At 50.1% G+C, this 17,166-nt stretch overlaps 1 protein-coding gene across 3 annotated transcripts; it reads right to left on the bottom strand.

Annotated features, from left to right (window-relative positions):
- Positions 1–3,223: 3,223 nt before the first annotated feature.
- On the bottom strand, positions 3,224–14,456 carry LOC124691258 (short-chain dehydrogenase TIC 32, chloroplastic-like). Of its 3 annotated transcripts, none has more exons than XM_047224532.1 (8): positions 14,345–14,456; positions 14,032–14,263; positions 6,590–6,669; positions 5,264–5,417; positions 5,098–5,176; positions 4,601–4,691; positions 4,390–4,433; positions 3,224–3,552 (listed from the first exon to the last, which is right to left on the bottom strand). In XM_047224532.1, the coding sequence occupies exons 1-8, from the start codon at positions 14,454–14,456 to the stop codon at positions 3,394–3,396; spliced, it is 951 nt and encodes a 316-aa protein (XP_047080488.1). In that variant the 3' UTR covers positions 3,224–3,393. The 3 variants fall into 3 exon arrangements, with proteins under 3 accessions (XP_047080488.1, XP_047080487.1, XP_047080486.1); XM_047224531.1 differs by lacking the exon at positions 4,390–4,433 and adding an exon at positions 4,287–4,333 and having other exon boundaries at positions 4,607–4,691; XM_047224530.1 differs by lacking the exon at positions 4,390–4,433 and adding an exon at positions 4,287–4,339 and having other exon boundaries at positions 4,610–4,691.
- Positions 14,457–17,166: the final 2,710 nt, after the last annotated feature.

The following is a 17,166-nucleotide window of genomic DNA, read 5'->3' as shown; positions in this document are numbered from 1 at the left end:
CGGCGGCGGAAGTTGCAGGCTGGCCTCCCGTAGGCTGCAAATGCGCCGGCTCGACGCCGTCGACGAACTCGGCGAACTTGTCCGGGAGACGCTTGATGCCGAGCGGGTCGTCGTCGATGCGGAGGAGGAACTCGAAGCAGCGTCCCTCCACGTCGGAGGAAGACGAAGAGGGCGCAGGAGACGGCGAGCGTGGGGCCGTAGCTGCTCCACCACGGCGGCCCCGCCCCGTCCCCGGGGCCGTCCAGGGCCGCGGCCTCGACCGCCTCGCCGGCCACCAGGACCCGCCATGGTCTTCCTCGCGGGGCTGGCTGCGTCGCAGGAACACCTAGGCGGCGGAACGCTGGAGCTTTGTGGCGGCTAGGGTTTCTATGGAGGAGTGGATGAGGTAGAAGAAGGCGCGGCCCCTTTATATAGGCCGGAGGCATGCGGTGGCCGCGGGACGCGTGGCGACGCCATTAACGTGGTTGGCGGAGGTGGGTTGCGGCCGCTCGGCAGCCGAGGCATTGCCATTAACGTGGCGCAGACTGCCGAAGCGATGCAGCGGCGCCAGTCGCGCAGCGCGTTTGAGAAGACGCATCGATGCGGGGTCGGCTGCCGGGCGGGCCCGACGAAACGTCCGCCGGATACGAGCGGACACTTTCGGCGTCCGCGCAGTGTCCGCGGAGACGCATCCGAGGCACATATTTGGGCCAGGTTTGCGTCTCCGCGGACGGCCCGGTCACTTTGCGTCGCCCCGCTGGAGAGGGTGCCAGACGCATTTCCGGTCACGGCGGACGAAAACGACCATTTGCGTCGCGCCGCTGGAGATGCCCTAAATATGCATCTCAGATGCGTCTCTGCGGACGCGCTAAGTGACCGTTTCGTCGGGCCCGCCTGGTAGCGACCCTGCATCGATGCGGCTTCTCAAGCGCGCCAGCGACTGGCGCCGAGGCGTCGCTTCGGCAGTCTACGCCACGTTAATGGCTATGCCTCGGCTGCCGAGCGGCCGCCGTCCACCTCCGCCAACACAGTAATGGCGACACTATGGCCGTCGCCTGCCTCCGTCCTATATAAAGAGGGCGTGCGTTCTTCTCCTTATCCACTCCTCCAAACAAACCCTAGCCGCCACAAGCTTCACCGTAGCACCGCCTAGCTCTTCCCGCGACGCAGTCAGGCCCGCGAGGAAGTCCATGGCGGGTCCTGGTGGCCTGCGAGGCGGTCAAGGCCGCGGGCATGGGCTCCCCCGGGGCCGGCGCAGGGGCAGTGGCCACCGTGGTGGAGCAGCTACAGCCCCACGGTCGTTGTCGCCTGCGCCCTCCTCGTCTTCGCAGGAGGACCGCTGCTTTGAGTTCCTCATCCGCATCGACGATGACCCACTCGGCATCAAGCGGTTCCCGGAAAAGTTCGTCGAGTTCGTCGATGGCGTCGAGCCGACGCACTTGCAGCTACGGGAGGCCACCTGCAACTTCTACCGGTGGACTGTCGAGGTCTTGTTCGCCCGCAACCTCGCGCTCGAGCCCGGCTGCCAGCTCACCTTCCTCTACGAGAGGAACGGCGAGATGATCATTAAGGTGTTCGACGACACAACGTGTCGCAGGCACTACCACACCGGCGAATCCGGCTCGAACACCGATAGTTAGAACTTAGAGTGTTCTTTTTTGCAGCGAATATGGCTACGGGCCAGTGGAAGCCAGTAATGAAGGTTTCTCGTTGTTCTTCCTTGGAAAAACCAACAGGGGCACCGTCACCAGCTGGATTTTCCATTTTGGGTGACTGGGTGTGCCCTCGAGTGTTCTTCCTTGGCAGCGAACATACGGAAATTAACACAACTGGTTTTCTTTTTTACAATGTTTTTATTTGTGTCAACCATGGTTCAAACTCTGTATTAGTTTGTGTAAACCATGCTCTCAATTATGTATTGTTTGTGTAAACCATGTTCCAATATGTAATGTTTCGAACTATGTTTAAATGGAGAAGAGGAAAAAACAAATAGAAAGGAAAAATGCGTCGCCCCTGGAGCCACCTCCAGACGCAAACGGACGCGCGGACAAAAACGATCATTTTCACGTCCGCGGGGCGACGCAAACGGATGCTCGCGGACAAATAAATGCATCGCCCCGTTGGAGATGCCCTAAGTAGGCTTTCGTTGTCGCTTTATAAATAAATTTACAACAATGAATTAATATAAGATGAAGAGAAAAACCTCTTACAAAATAATTTGAAGAAGAAAAATAATAAAGAACACAGAAGATTATGTTCTGGTCAAACTTGTATGAAACAACCCGAAAGGTGATGTGTGTGTTAGTTAGAGTAATTTGGTAGTATGCATGTAGAAGTAACAACAATATACGTTGCTATGGGTTTTACCTTTTTCCTGGTTAACTCACTAAGGATAAATGATTACTTATGTTATTGTTCATCTAGTGACCATCTAGGTGGCTTTGTTTGCTCAAAATGGTATTATGTTAATTAAAATTATGTTAATGATCTTGAGGCAATACGTTGTTCAATCTTAAACTTGGTTTGAGAAATTTCTCCTTTATAAAAGAGTATTAGTGAGATGTGTTCCGTCATCTTAATGCTAGAACGTCGTGCCCATATCAATGTGTATGAACTACTGAATTTATTTTGCTATCATTCATAGTTTGTTGTTTAAAGCTATATATGTACGCCAAAAATTCCATTTAAAAATACATTATATTTTTGGAAATTCAAAAAGACAATTTTCTGAGAAAAAACACGTATGTAAGCAGTATATACTGTCAGATATTTATTTTTCTGCAGCCCAAAAAAAACAAGTTTTCTACTGAAACTTTGAACGGATATACATACCATGTATGTGTATTCCAGAAATAAATTTTGGAACCTTTTAAACTCAAAAGTACAAAAAGTATTTAACAAAGGAGGCCACACTGCCACACTGATGCCTAGGTGCACCCCAATTCTCGTACTTTTCAGGTACCCTATTAATGATGATGCTCTAATGATTGATTACCAAACAAAGCTGTGGGCAAACCGGAAAGGTTTTTTGCACGGGGTGCCACGGCCCACGAGCGAAGGCCGGGAACATATGTATAGTGGGCCAGGAACATATGTACACGGCGCAAATCTGGATCACGGCGGTCCCTTCCTAAAACACTCTGCCAGAGGGCCCGTGATCTAGTGTCAAAAAGGACACCCAACTACCTGAATAACCTCACAAGATAAAATTCAGACACCATCTTGGTGCAGCAACACAGCGCAGTTCAGACAGACCATGTGTTTCCTCCACTTGTATAACAGTTTCAGAGACCAAATCCTCTGCTTCACCATCGTTCCGATAAAGCTTCAGTCAGGTGTCTACATTGGCACATTGCAATACTGTATCGCTTTCCTCCCATCCTATAATCTCTCACAGGACACGAGGAGCGTTCTTCAGGTGGTGAGCTCGATGCTCAAGTCCCAGAGCTTCTTGGCCAGCTCCACGTCCTTGGCCTTCTCGCTCGCCTCATAAACGTTGCTGTCGCAGAAATACTTCCCCGACACACCCTTCGCGCCCGGGTGCAGCGCGACGTAGCACGTGGTTGCCGCCCCCTGTTAGCAGCACAAATGCAAGGCTAGTGTATCAGGCAGGTCCAGGCAGGCAGCAAACCAAGATTGGAGGAATGCAATCTTAGCATAGGCATTAAATTAATGACTTGGCGAGATCTAGATTTGTGCTACCAATATAGTATACAGTATAGTCGTGGTCATCTTGCAGAGATCATACATGCGAAGCTAGATCTTCAAGTTTAAGGGGCATGTAGCAGACCAAGTGCAGCGCAGGTCACTAGATTGCCACCCACTGTTCCAGTTACGACACGGCACAACCCGGAGGCAGCACGGAAAAATGAATGCAACAGCCACATAACGGCAAACTAAACATTAGCATAGCCGTAAACAAATGGCTTAGTGAGATCCAGAGTTGTACTATCAATATAGTACAATATGGTAGTGGTCATCTTGCAGAGACCGTAAATGCGAGTAGATCTTTAATTGTAGGGACCTGAATCTGACAAAGAAGCGTCGGTTTGTAGATCGCTAAACCTAGGACAAGAGTGATGAAACTATATATTATCAATCTATTTAGACTGTGCTCCAAAACTAAAGATTTGTATGCCATTTTCAGACAAGTTGCAGGCACATGGCAGACCCCAGGATACAAGTTGGCGACAGAGTAACATAGCAATATAACACGAGATGGTAGACACTTATTACCTTTTTTCCTATTTATATTCTTTAGTATGATAAGGACCCTGAAGACTGAGCATAGTACTTCACAAGTGTACCTGATTAGCATTTTTCAGCAGCAACATACCAAGACTCCCATGGAGAACTGCATGTGATATATTGACGAGAAGAGTGGTTACCCCTGCAAAAGAAGCCATTAACCAACGGAAATCTAATGTTAACCCACAAGTAGAAGTATCGTTTATGTTCACAGCTAGAAGTAATTTGCATCATTTTGATTGATGACTGCCGTTTCTTTCTAAATCTTAACATTTACTTTGTTCTCTTCTTTTGTTGCTGTGAGCATGAGTTATTCAAAGCACAGAGGAAATTTCTTTTGTGAAAGTAGGAGCGCGAAATATCTGTCAAGTATATTTACAATCTATGATACTGTGGTTGCGCAGAATGTTCGTGATGATAGATCCAGGGTGGAGAGAATTTGCAGTGATGTTAACACCCTCTTCCTGTTAGATGAAATGTTGTACTATCACGATCATGATTATTTCACATAGGTGAGCTCAAACAAAGCTATTAAACATGAAAACGAAACTGAAAACAGACAAAGCGTTACATGCAAACAGTTTACAAAAGTCTGACACACAACTAGTCTATCAGGTTCGATGCAGATAGTTCTCCAACTATTTTGGACGCAGATAAACAGTGAAACAAATGAAATAATGACATGCACATCGGGTACAAAACAGCTCAGTTTCTTGAGCATAATTACTCGTGTTGAAAGTTTGGAACAAACGCGGACATATAGACTCGACCTAACAAACTCGAATACAAACCAGGACATGGTGCAATGCCCCAACCACAAAATATAATGAATGGACCACATTCAGAGAACTTTGGTGGAACGAATCATACCTTAAATTTTCTAGCAAGTTCATTAGCATGCAAAATGTTTGCAAGTTTTGACTGGCCATACGCTCCACTGGCGCTATACCTGCACAACACAAAGATCAGAAGATCAACTGAATGGATTTGCCTTAAATGAAGTAAACAGGAGGAGGGAAACAAATAATTTACATACTCAGCCTCATTATTTATCTTGTCAATCCGGATGCCTTCCTGGTATGTAAACCTGTGGCCCACTGATGAAACATTGACGATTCTTCCTTCCACGTTTGATTCACAAGAGGTCTTCTTCATCGTCTCGAGTAGAAGATGTGTCAAGAGAAAGTGCCCTGAATTTTATAGCACCAGAGTCATATTTTAAAATGTTGTTGTTTGAAAACACATGTTAGCCATGGTCCTACCACGTCACCTGCTGCCACAACTACGTCAATCGGGCCAACCCAGGAGGGCACAACACCTGCTCGACAAAGCAAGCGAGATCGGAGGCCCAACCCAAGGTACCGGTGACTCTAGGCCCAACTACCACGAGACAAGCGAACACGCTTCAGGTGGGGAGCTCCTATACACCGACCGGGTCGGTGCGAACGGGGTGCCGCACACCCTCCGACCAAGCGGCTGTATAGTGGGCCACGACCCATTAGGTAAGCTCGTTTTTTATTCTGTTTTTTTCTCTTTGCTGTTTATATATTTTCATTTTTTTAAAGCTAAAACATTTTCAAATCAGATTTTTTAAAAATACAACTTTAATTTTGTTTTTCAAAAAAATCTATTTAAAAAAGAACTTTGAACATTTATGGAGATTGAACATTTTTTCAAAAAAAAATTTAAAATTTGAACATTTTTCAAAATTGAACATTTTCCGAATATGAACATTTTTCGAATGCGGACAATTTTTAACTTTGAACATTTTCAAATTTAAACACTTTTCAAATTTGAACATTTTCCAAGTTGAATGTATTCTGAATTTGAACTATTTCAAATTTGAACTTTTCGATTTTCCACAAAAAAGAAAAATAAACAGAAAAGAAAAGAAAATAAAAAAGAAAGCAGAAGAACAAACAAAAGGGGGAAAACATAAAACAGAAACAAAAAACAAAAAAACAAAAAATGGGCTAGGCCCAATACCCAACCAGGGTGTGCGGTGCCTGGTAGGCACCGACCTGGTCGGTGTATAGGATTGGCCTCAAATCCAGATGTGAGCAAGGGGAAAGGGTTTGGAGAAACTAGACACGCTACTGGCAGCCGCTCTTCTCGGGTCCCCTTCTTCCTCTCTGAATTTGTGTAACTCTACACAATTTGTATCGGATCTTGTATCAGTAGTAGAGGGATCGTAACGAAACATAACACCATCCATAATTTTGTTAAGGCAACACCATTCCATTTCAAACTTGGGAGGGTGGGAAGTAAATTTCAACGGTAACAACACGTTTAGATGAAGCATTGCATATCAGGGTATGTTTCATCATCAGCTAGTCAACTAGATGTGAGTTCGTAGTCATACCAACATGGTTAGTTGCAAACTGCATCTCTATGCCATCCTTTGAGAGGGTGAAGGAAGTTGCCAACAGTCCTGCATTATTCCTGCCAGAGAAAGCATCATATAATCAGGGAAATGCAGTGAGCTATAAAGTACACTTGAACAAGCGTGCGAGCGAGAAGAGCATGAAAATACTAGATGTAAATATTAAAATATTGCGAGGTTTGTGTTCATCCAGGACTAAGGGCATCTCCAGCGGCGCGACGGATTTTACTGTCCGCGAGCGTCCGTTTGCGTCGCGCTGCGGAAGCAAAAATGATCGTTTTTGTCCGCGTGTCCGTTTACGTCTGGGGTCTGCTTCAGCGGGTCGACGCACTTTTTTCCCTCTTCTCAATTTAAACATAGTTTCAAATATAACATTTTGAAACATGATTTTACATAAACTAACACATAGTTTGGAACATGGTTTACACAAACTAACACATAGTTTGAACCATGGTGGACACAAATATATATTTTTTTAAAGAAGCCAGTTGTGTTGATTTCCGTATGTTCGCTGCCAAGAAAGAACATTCAAGGGCACACCCAATCACCCAAACTGGAAAATCCAGCGGGAGGAGATGGTGCCCTTGTTGGTTCTACCGATGAGGTGAACATCTAGAAACCTCGACTACTGGCTTCGTCTGGCCCGTAGCCAGATTCGTTGCAAAGAAAGAACACTCAACGTTCTAACTATCGGTGTCGGAGCTGGAGTCGTCGGTGTGGTAGTGCCTGCGGCAGGCTGTGTCGCCGAACACCTTGACGATCATCTCGCCGTCCCCCTCGTAGAGGAAGGTGAGCTGGCAGCCGGGCTCGAGGTCGAGGTTGTTAGATGTATATATTTGTCTATTGTAGTTTCCCCATATGTTAGGGGGTTTTCTGCATATGTGCACCTGTACATGTACTATATATTGTGGCCTTTGGCCCCCTGGTAATACAACAAGCATATTGCCCTAACATGGTATCAGAGCAAATATTGATCCCCTAGTACCCCGACGGACGTTGCTTGTTCAATCTCCAATCTCCCGTCCGTCGTCCCGTCCGTCGCCCGATCGGCCGATTCCGCCCGGCCGCCCGATTCCTGCTGCGCGTGGCAGGCCTCGCCGCCCGATTCCTCCCCCGTGTGTGGCGCCCTGCCGCCCCGGCACCTGATCCTCCGTGTGCTCGATCCTCCGCGCGCGCCCGGATTCCCTGGTTCGTCGCGCCGCGCCCCGGATTCGATCTCCGCTCCTTGCTGCTGCTCCGTGCCTCCGCTCCGTGCTGCTCCGAAGTGCTGTTCCGAAGTGCACCCGATCCTTGCTGTGCTGCTCCGATCTTCCGTGAAGTGCACCCGCTCCTTGCACCTCGCTCCTAGCTGCTGCTGCTCCCTGCTCTCTTCCGTGAAGTGCACCCGCTCCTTGCACCCGCTCCTAGCTGCTGCTGCTCCCTGCTCTCCGACGGCCCGCGCGTGGCCGTGCTTCTTCCTCTGCCTCTGCAGTTGACTTTCTTCTGAGAAAAAAGGGAAAAAAAAGAAAAAAAAGGCAAAAAAAAAGAAAGAAAAAAAACTATGTCTTCTTCGGGCTATGTTGCGATCCCTCGCTGCCCGGTGATCTTTGATGGCGCGAATTACCCTGATTTCGCTGCCTTTATGCGCGTCCACATGCGCGGTCTTCGTCTTTAGGGTGTGCTTTCTGGCGAGGTCTCCTGTCCGCCGCGCCTCGTTGCTCCTCCGGTGCCTGTTGCACCGCCACCTGTTGCCCTTGCCCCCGATGCTACTCGGGCGGATAAGGATGCGGCCAAGAGTGCTTGATGACACCGCTCCGGCTGATTATGACCGGAAGGTCCAGGACCACTCTATCGCCGTTGCGACTTACCGGCGAGGATCCGATCGAGTACACTCGGTGGATTGATGAGGATGCTCGTGCTGCTGCTGTTCTCACCTCCGGTGTTCTGCCTCGGTATGCTTCGCTGAGTTTATGGGTCTTCCCACCGCTGTCGCTCGGTGGGCTTTTCTTCGTCGGCGCTATCGGCCGTCCGGTGATGCTCTTTACCTGTCCGTGGTCCGGCGAGAGCATGCCCTTCAGCGAGGGTGATTCTACTATTGATGAGTTCTACACTCGGAGTGCTGCTATTTGGCGTCGGCTTGATTCTCTCCGTACGACTGTGTGTGCCACTCGTCCTCGTTGTCCGACCGTGCGCGCGGATCTGGAGTTTCAGCGCGTTTTTGAGTTCTTGTCGCGGCTCCGTAAGGAGTTTGAGCCGCGCCGGGCCCAGCTGCTTGCCCGTGGTCGTGTTCCGCTCTCTGAGGTCCTTGCTGAGCTTCGTGCTGAGGAGACTCGTCTTCGTGGTGTTGGTCTTCTTGAGGTTCCCTCTGTTCTTGCTGCTCGTGGCCCTCCTGTGCCGTCTGCTCGTGGACCTCCTATGCCGCCGACTTCGTTGCGGCCTCCGGCACAGCCGATACTTTCTACTCCTCCATTCCGGGGTCGGCGTCGGCCCCGGCAGCCTCGTGGTTCGACGTCACCTCCTTGCACCTACCGTGGCGGGCCTGGCCACACTATCTCTACTTGCCGGCGAGAGGGATCCCGGCTTACGCCCGCCGCATCTTACTCGTCGTCGGGCCGGTTCATCGGGATCTTCTGCCGTTGCGCTATCTGATCGGGACATTATCCGTGGTCTTCGTGGTCCGCTCGGCTGGTACGGGCTCTTCCTCGACGGATGCTGCTGGTTCCGTGCCCGGCTCTTCCGGCACCGCGCGACCACCTTCTTCCACACGATCGAGTACGTCATCCCCGTGGTATCCGGATTCCGGAGCTTCTTTTCATATGACCTCTGCATCTTCTATTCTTTCTGCTCTTCGCTCTCTTGTTTCGCTCTGTTCGTGTTATCACGGTCGATGGTACCTCTCTCCCTGTTTCCGGTCGAGGCACCCTTTCTACTACCTCTTTCTCTCGTTCCCGATGTTTCCCATGTTCCTAGTCTTAAGATGAACTCTGTTTTCCGCTAGTCGGCTTACCGATTCGGTTGTCGTGTCATTCTTGACGCTGATTCTTGTGATGTTCGGGACCGCCGTACACGAGGCCCTGGTTGGAGCTGGCCCTCGCAGCCTTGAGTCCCGGGGCTGCGGGAGTTAGAGCGGCTTCGCGTTCCTTCTGCTGCCACTTCATCCGCCGGTTCTCCTGCGGTTCTTGCTTACGTCACTCGGATCTTTTCAGCGGTGGCATCATCGGCTGGGTCACCTCTGTGGCTCCCGTTTATCGTCATTAGTTCGTCGTGGTCTTCGGGGTCCGTCTCAGGAGATGTGTCTTTACATTCGTGTCAGGGTTGTAGGCTAGGCAAACAGATTCAGCTTCCCTATCCTACTAGTGCGTCTGTATCTCAGTGACCTTTTGATTTAGTGCATTCGGATGTTTGGGGTCCGGCTCCCTTCCCTTCGAAAGGGGGTCATCGATACTATATTTTGTTTATTGATGATTTTTCGCGATACACCTGGTTGTTTCTTATGCACTCTCGCAGCGAGGTGCTTTCTATTTATCGGCGTTTTGCAGCCATGGTTCGTACTCGGTATTCCACGCCTATTCGTGTGTTTCGTGTCGACTCTGCCGGAGAGTATATCTCCCGGCACCTCGTGTGGTGTTCTTGCTGAGCGGGGCACCCTTGCCCAGTTCTCGTGTCCCGGCGCCCATGCTCAAAATGGTGTCGCCGAGCGTAAGCATCGTCATATTCTTGAGACTACCCGTGCTATGATGATTGCGTCCTCTCTTCCGCCGCATTTCTGGGCTGAGGCTGTCGCTACGTCGACTTACCTCATTAACATTCAGCCTTCTGCTGCCCTTCAAGGTGGCATTCCTCTCGAGCGTCTTTCTGGTTGCTCTCCAGATTACTCGACACTTCGTTTATTTGGTTGCGTTTGCTATGTTCTTCTCCCTCCTCGCGATCGCACCAAGCTGACCGCTCAGTCTGTTGAGTGTGTTTTTCTTGGATACAGTGATGAGCATAAGGGCTATCGCTGTTGGGACCCCGTTGGTCGTCGGATGCGCATCTCCCGTGATGTCACGTTTGATGAGACACGTCCTTTCTATCCTCGTCCCACCTCGGGTACTTACCCGGTGGATGATATCTCTTTTATTCTTTTTCCGGATGCACCCCCCCGCTATCCCGTCTCCTCCCCCTCCTAGTCCTGATACGCCCCCTTCGGTGCCATCCTCTCCTCCGTCTAGTCCACCTAGTACTCCTCGTTCTCCGGCTTCGGATCCTTCTGATGTTGTCCCTTCTTCCTCTTCTTCGATGAGTTGTCCTCCGCCGATGACCTTCCCCCTTCACGGCCTGTTCGTCGGCGTCGTGCTCCAGCTCGTTACTCTCCTAGTCGGTATGGTCTCTCTGTCGTTTCCGAGCCGACTTCTTATCGGGATGCCGAGCGTCATCCCGAATGGCAGCTTGCCATGGCCGAGGAGATCGCTGCGCTTGAGCGCACCGGCACTTGGGATCTTGTTTCTCCCCCTTCGGTGTTCGTCCTATCACGTGTAAGTGTGTCTATAAAATTAAGACTCGCTCCGATGGATCTCTTGAGCGCTATAAAGCGCGTCTTGTGGCTCGTGGCTTTCGGCGGGAGTACGGCCGTGACTATGATGAGACTTTTGCCCCTGTGGCTCATATGACTACTGTGCGTACCCTTCTTGCTGTTGCTTACGTTCGCCGGTGGTCTGTCTCCCAGCTTGATGTTTAGAATGCTTTTCTTAATGGCGAGTTGAGTGAGGAGGTTTACATGCAGCCTCCTCCTGGGTATTCTGTTCCCGATGGGATGGTTTGTCGTCTTCGACGTTCTCTCTATGGTCTCAAACAGGCTCCTCGTGCCTGGTTTGAGCGTTTCGCCTCTGTGGTGACTGTTGCTGGTTTCTCTCCTAGTCTTCATGATCCAGCACTTTTCGTTCACACTTCTCCTCGTGGACGTACTCTTCTTCTTCTCTATGTTGATGATATGATCATTACTGGTGATGATCCTGGGTATATTGCCTTCGTCAAGGCTCGTCTTCGTGATCAGTTTCTTATGACTGATCTTGGTCCTCTTCGCTATTTTCTTGGCATTGAGGTTTCCTCCACTTCGATGGCTTTTCTATCTCTCGGGAGAAGTACATTCGGGATCTTCTTGCTCGTGTCTGCTCTTGGGGATGAGCGCACGGTCGATACTCCTATGGAGCTTAATGTTAAGCTTCGTCCTACCGATGGTGATCCTCTTCCCGATCCCACCCGTTATCGCCATCTTGTTGGGAGTCTTGTTTATCTTGCTTGTCACTCGTCCTGATATTTCTTATCCTGTTCATATTCTGAGTCAGTTTGTCTCAGCTCCTACCACTGTTCACTATAGTCATCTCCTCCGTGTTCTTCGTTATCTTCGTGGCACGATCACTCGTCGCCTTTTCTTTCCCTGTTCCAGCTCTCTCCAGCTCTAGTGCTATTCGGATGCTACGTGGGCGAGTGATCCTACGGATCGTCGTTCGCTTTCTGCTTACTGTGTGTTTCTTGGTGGTTCGCTTTTTGCTTGGAAGACGAAGAAACAGGTCGCAGTTTCCCGTTCGAGTGTTGAGGCTGAGTTGCGGGCTATGGCTTTGTTGATTGCTGAGGTGACTTGGTTACGGTGGTTGCTTGTAGATTTTGGGGTCTCTGTTACGACACCCACTCCACTTTTGTCTGACAGTACAGGTGCTATCAGTATTGCACGTGATCCGGTCAAGCATGAGCTGACCAAGCATATCGGTGTTGATGCTTTTTACACATGTGCACAGGTACAGGATGATGTTGTTGCGGTTCATTATGTGCCTTCAGATTTGCAGTTGGCGGATTTCTTTACGAAGGCACAGACTCGAGCGGTGGATACCTAGGCACCCAGAGACGAGGAAGGGCGTAGCAAGCGACGAAATGCTTCGGGGAGTTGAAAATAAGCATAGATCCGGGGATTCCCAAATAGGTCAACCTTTTAAACTGCCTGCTGAATCCATGAGCAGGCAAGAGACAACCCGGCGAACTGAAACATCTTAGTAGCCGAGAGGAAAAGAAAGCAAAAGCGATTCCCGTAGTAGCGGCGAGCGAAATGGGAGCAGCCTAAACCGTGAAAACGGGGTTGTGGGAGAGCAATACAAGCGTTGTGCTGCTAGGCGAAGCCGTTGAGTGCCGCACCCTAGATGGGTAAAGTCCAGTAGCCGTGATTTCTTACTCTCCAAACTCAGTGTTGTGGATCCACCATGAGTTTGAGGGGGGGTGTTAGATGTATATATTTGTCTATTGTAGTTTCCCCATATGTTAGGGGGTTTTCTGCATATGTGCACCTGTACATGTACTATATATTGTGGCCTTTGGCCCCCTGGTAATACAACAAGCATATTGCCCTAACAGAGGTCACGGGCGAACTTGTCCCACCCCGTGTGCAGGTACATCTTGCCCTGCCCGTCGAACAGGACCTCCACGGTCCAGCAGCAGAAGTTGCAGCTGGCCTCCCGTAGCTGCAAGTGCGCCGGCTCGACGCCGTCGACGAACTCGCGAACTTGTCCGGTAGCCGCTTGATGGCGAGTGGGTCGTCGTCGATGCGGAGGAGGAACTCGAAGCAGCGCTCCTCCTGCGAGGACGAGGAGGGCGCAGGCGACGGCGACCGTGGGGCCGTAGCTGCTCCAACACGGCGGCCCCTGCCCCGGCCACGGGGGCGCCCAGGGACGCGGCCTCGACCGCCTCGCCGGCCACCAGGACCGGCCATGGACTTCCTCGCGGGCTTGGCTGCCTCGCACGAACACCTAGGCGGCGCTATGGTCGAGCTTTGTGGCGGCTAGGGTTTCTTTGGAGGAGTGGATGAAGAAGAAGAACGCGCGCCCCCTTTATATAGACCGGCGGCATGCGGTGGCCGCGGGACGCGTGGCATCGCCATTAACGTGGTTGGCGGAGGTGGGCGGCCGCTGGGCAGCCGAGGCATCGTTGCCGTTAACGTGGCGCAGAGTGTCGAAGCGACGCAGCTTTGCAGTCGATGGCGCGTTTAAGAAGACGCATCGACGCAGGGTCGTTGCCAGGTGGGCCCGCCGAAACGACCGCCAGACGCGAGCGGACGTTTTCGGACGTCCGCAGAGACGCATTCGAGGCGCATATTTGGACCAGATTTGCGTCTCCGCGGACGGCCCGGTCACTTTGCGTCGCCCCGCTGGAACAGGCCGCAGACGCACTTCCGGTCACGACGGATAAAAACGATCGCTCAGCGACCGTTTGCGTCGCGCTGCTGGAGATGCCCTAAGGCGTCCTCGCGCAAGAGTCGTCAAGGGTAGCAGCTATGAAGTACTTTGCTAGTGGGACAAACTTATGTCGGGGCTATGAAGTACTATCAGAGTACCAGTGCAGTGCAACTCCTAACCGATTAGCCGAAGCGATTTAACACCTTGAAACGCACGGGGAGGCAGGGAGTAGAAGGGGCGTACACGAGTATGTTGAGCGGAAGGCCCTTGGCGTTGAAGTCGGCGGCGAACTTGCGGACAGAGGCCATGGAGGAGAGGTCGAGCTCCATGACGTCGAGGGTGGCTGCTGGGGTGGCCGCCAGCACGGCCTGGCGCACGGAGTCAGCGGCGGCGACGTTCCTGGCGGCCATGACGACGTGGGCGCCGCGCGCCGCCAGGACCCGTGCCGTCTCGGCGCCGATGCCACTCGACGCCCCTGAGGTTGGAACGAACCGAATCGTAATGAGGGGCGGTAGCAAAGGGAAGAGGAAAGCAGGCGGGAGGGGAGGGGCGTTACCGGTGACGATGGCGGTGAGACCAGCGGCGGTGAGGCCTTGGGTGACCTGGTCGGCGGTGGAGGCCCAGGAGAAGCCCGAGGCGCCCTTCTGGCTGAAGATCGACGGCAGCATCGTGGCCTCCGGCGGCGCGGTTGTTGATCTCCGGCGGATGAATTAATCAATCTCACAAAGACGGAGATGGGAAGTGGGGAAGAGCCGAAGAGGAGAGCGGCGAAGTCCACCACCCGTGAGCAGTGTTCTTCTTCTTCTGTCTCTTTTTTTGAACGGGTCAAGGGCCTCGGATGGTCCTCGAAGCTTCATTCATAACGGACAGAGTTACATAAAGGACCCAGAATAAAAGTAATTACACCATAGCCCTTAGAAATTAAAAAAGGACCTCACGTTGACAATTTGGAATGCGACCCGGTCCTTCTCCACCGACGCAATTGATGGCTTCGACGCAGCAGCCGCCAACTCCAACCCGGGGATGAAGAACACTGCTAGAGTCAACGTTGAAGCGACGCGCTGATTCCAAAGATCCTCCCATCTTGGAAGACAAAAATCTCTTGGAGTAAGAGCTCCCGAGGTGCGGAGCAGCACCTTAGGCAAAGGTAGCGGGTGGTTCACCTCGTTGTCGCTTGGAAGCTTCCGCAGGTAAAGCTTCACCTCTCCCCGATATCGCCAAGCATCATCATCGAGCACACCACCACGTCGACCTCTCTCCTAGCCACCACAGGCACTCGAAGAAAGCGGAAGTGGAGAGTGACGAACTCATGCTTAGGCGCTTAGCACATCCCTATGTTTTATTGATGGAGTAGCTCGTGGCTCCTCTCCCCCTCTCGCGCATCTATCGAGAAATCCATCAAATCGAGAAATCCAAAGAACTTTGATCGGTAATTCCAAAATACTTTGATCATCCATCAAATCGATAAATCCAGCTACGAATTACTGGCATCCAAAAGATTTAAAAAACTTTGTTGTACCAATTACAACCCTTCTTTAATACCAAGCTTTTATCAATTCACAAATTGTAGTAATTGCTAGTTAAAACCCAATGACTCAAGTATCGAGCCCCTTTGAATTTGTTAAAACGTACTTTGTGAAAAATCAAGCTTTATGTGTTTCTTGAATTTTCATTCTTCTAAGAAAGATCAAGTAACATCTTTACTTAATAAGATCAAGTATGAGAATACCTTGTAGTCTTAAATGTAATTTAATATAGGATTTCATGACTCATAAGTCATTTCTCCTACTTACGTCCACCATCACCTGTCTTATTCTAAGACAAATAAATCATGAATATTACTCCGCAATGCGGCAGAATGTATTCTTGAATCCTACTTACTTTAGTAAAACTTTAATTGACATGCCATGATCATATCCATTAATCTCCCCTCCACTTATGGAGTTTGGTTCCGAAACACGTACATTCCGTTGCGCTACTCAATATATGGAGGTAAGGTCAACAACCTTGCTTCATTTTTACTTTCTTCCATCAACACCTTTGTCGATAACATCTTTCTCGAGAAAGCAACATGTTTAGCATGCCAGTCTAAAGCTTGATTTTGATTTGACAATTCTATTGGAGATATGGGGATGAAATTGGGAAAACTTCAAACGGAGGCCAAGCTACATGTAGCCCTTTATTTTCAAACACTCAAAATACGTATTTCAAAACTTTGAAAAATCCAAATCATAATTCTAGAGATTGCCAATGATGTATATTACAATGGTGTAAAATTTCAATAGAAACTACTTTAGATTCTAGGCTGCACAAAAATGCAAATTCTGACAAATATTTCTATTCTTAATAGGTGATCTCATTTCTCTTCACATGCAGTCTATCCACGTCAGCGGGTCTGCCACCTAAGCTGAAACCGACGCTCCACAGTTTCGTTCCCATCGCCTCGTATGTTGACTGACCCTCCGCTCCGTTCCTTTCTTTTTTAGCCCTTGGCTACTTACATGCGCCTCGTGCAGCCCAACATGTTGATTCTGTACCTCCTTTCCCCAACCTCAGCCTTCGGCCCGCTCAGCCCAACCCATGACTGGTGACTGTTCTTCTTCTCCCACGAAGGCATCTAAATCCACCGACGAACCTACCGCTCTGTCTTCCACCTCTCAATCAGTGTCCAGACAGGACCACCGCTAGACTCTCTCTTCCTCTTTCGTGTGATTCTGTCAAGAAACAATTGTTGTCCAGCCCATCGACACTGCAGGTTGTATCCACCGGATATTGACGCTTCCTCTTCTCCATTTATGCTCTTTTTCATGATCTGCAGGGCGGCATAGTCTGTTCCTCTCCTCAAGATCTCGGTTTGCATTAAACAGATGAAACGCGCCCATTATGTCATTACCTCCACCATCCGTCTCTTCACATCTAGGCCTTCCTGTTGTACTTTTATCTTCTCCCCGCATTATATAATAATCTCAAATCTGCGGATGCAGCGATGGGCATCACCCTCCTCATGCGGTAAAGGGGACAAAGTCGTATCGTACTGATCCCACCCATGCCTCAAAATTCTCTGCTATATAGTTCTTGATGGCTTAATTGTGTTGGACGGACCTTTAGGCTGCAGGTATAATTTTTTTTTTCTTTTTCTGCGTGGTTGCCACAAGCCGATCAACGTGTATATTTTCTTGATTTCTTCTACACTATCTCTATCTCTCTCTTACTGATTGTTTTTATACACAGATCAACATCTCCATCAATAAGTCGAGGTACCGCTCTACACCTTCTCTCTGCACATTTGGATCATGTTAGCTCATTTCTTTCTTTTTTTTCCTTGTTGCTTTTGTAGATTAATCTTACTCTGTGCATTTTCCTTCTTTTGTTCTAGCA

This window comes from Lolium rigidum, chromosome 2 (genome assembly GCF_022539505.1).
Source record: "Lolium rigidum isolate FL_2022 chromosome 2, APGP_CSIRO_Lrig_0.1, whole genome shotgun sequence".
Lineage (NCBI taxonomy): Eukaryota > Viridiplantae > Streptophyta > Magnoliopsida > Poales > Poaceae > Lolium > Lolium rigidum.
Note: the sequence above shows the minus strand (reverse complement) of the source record. Positions and strands in the feature narration are given on the sequence as shown.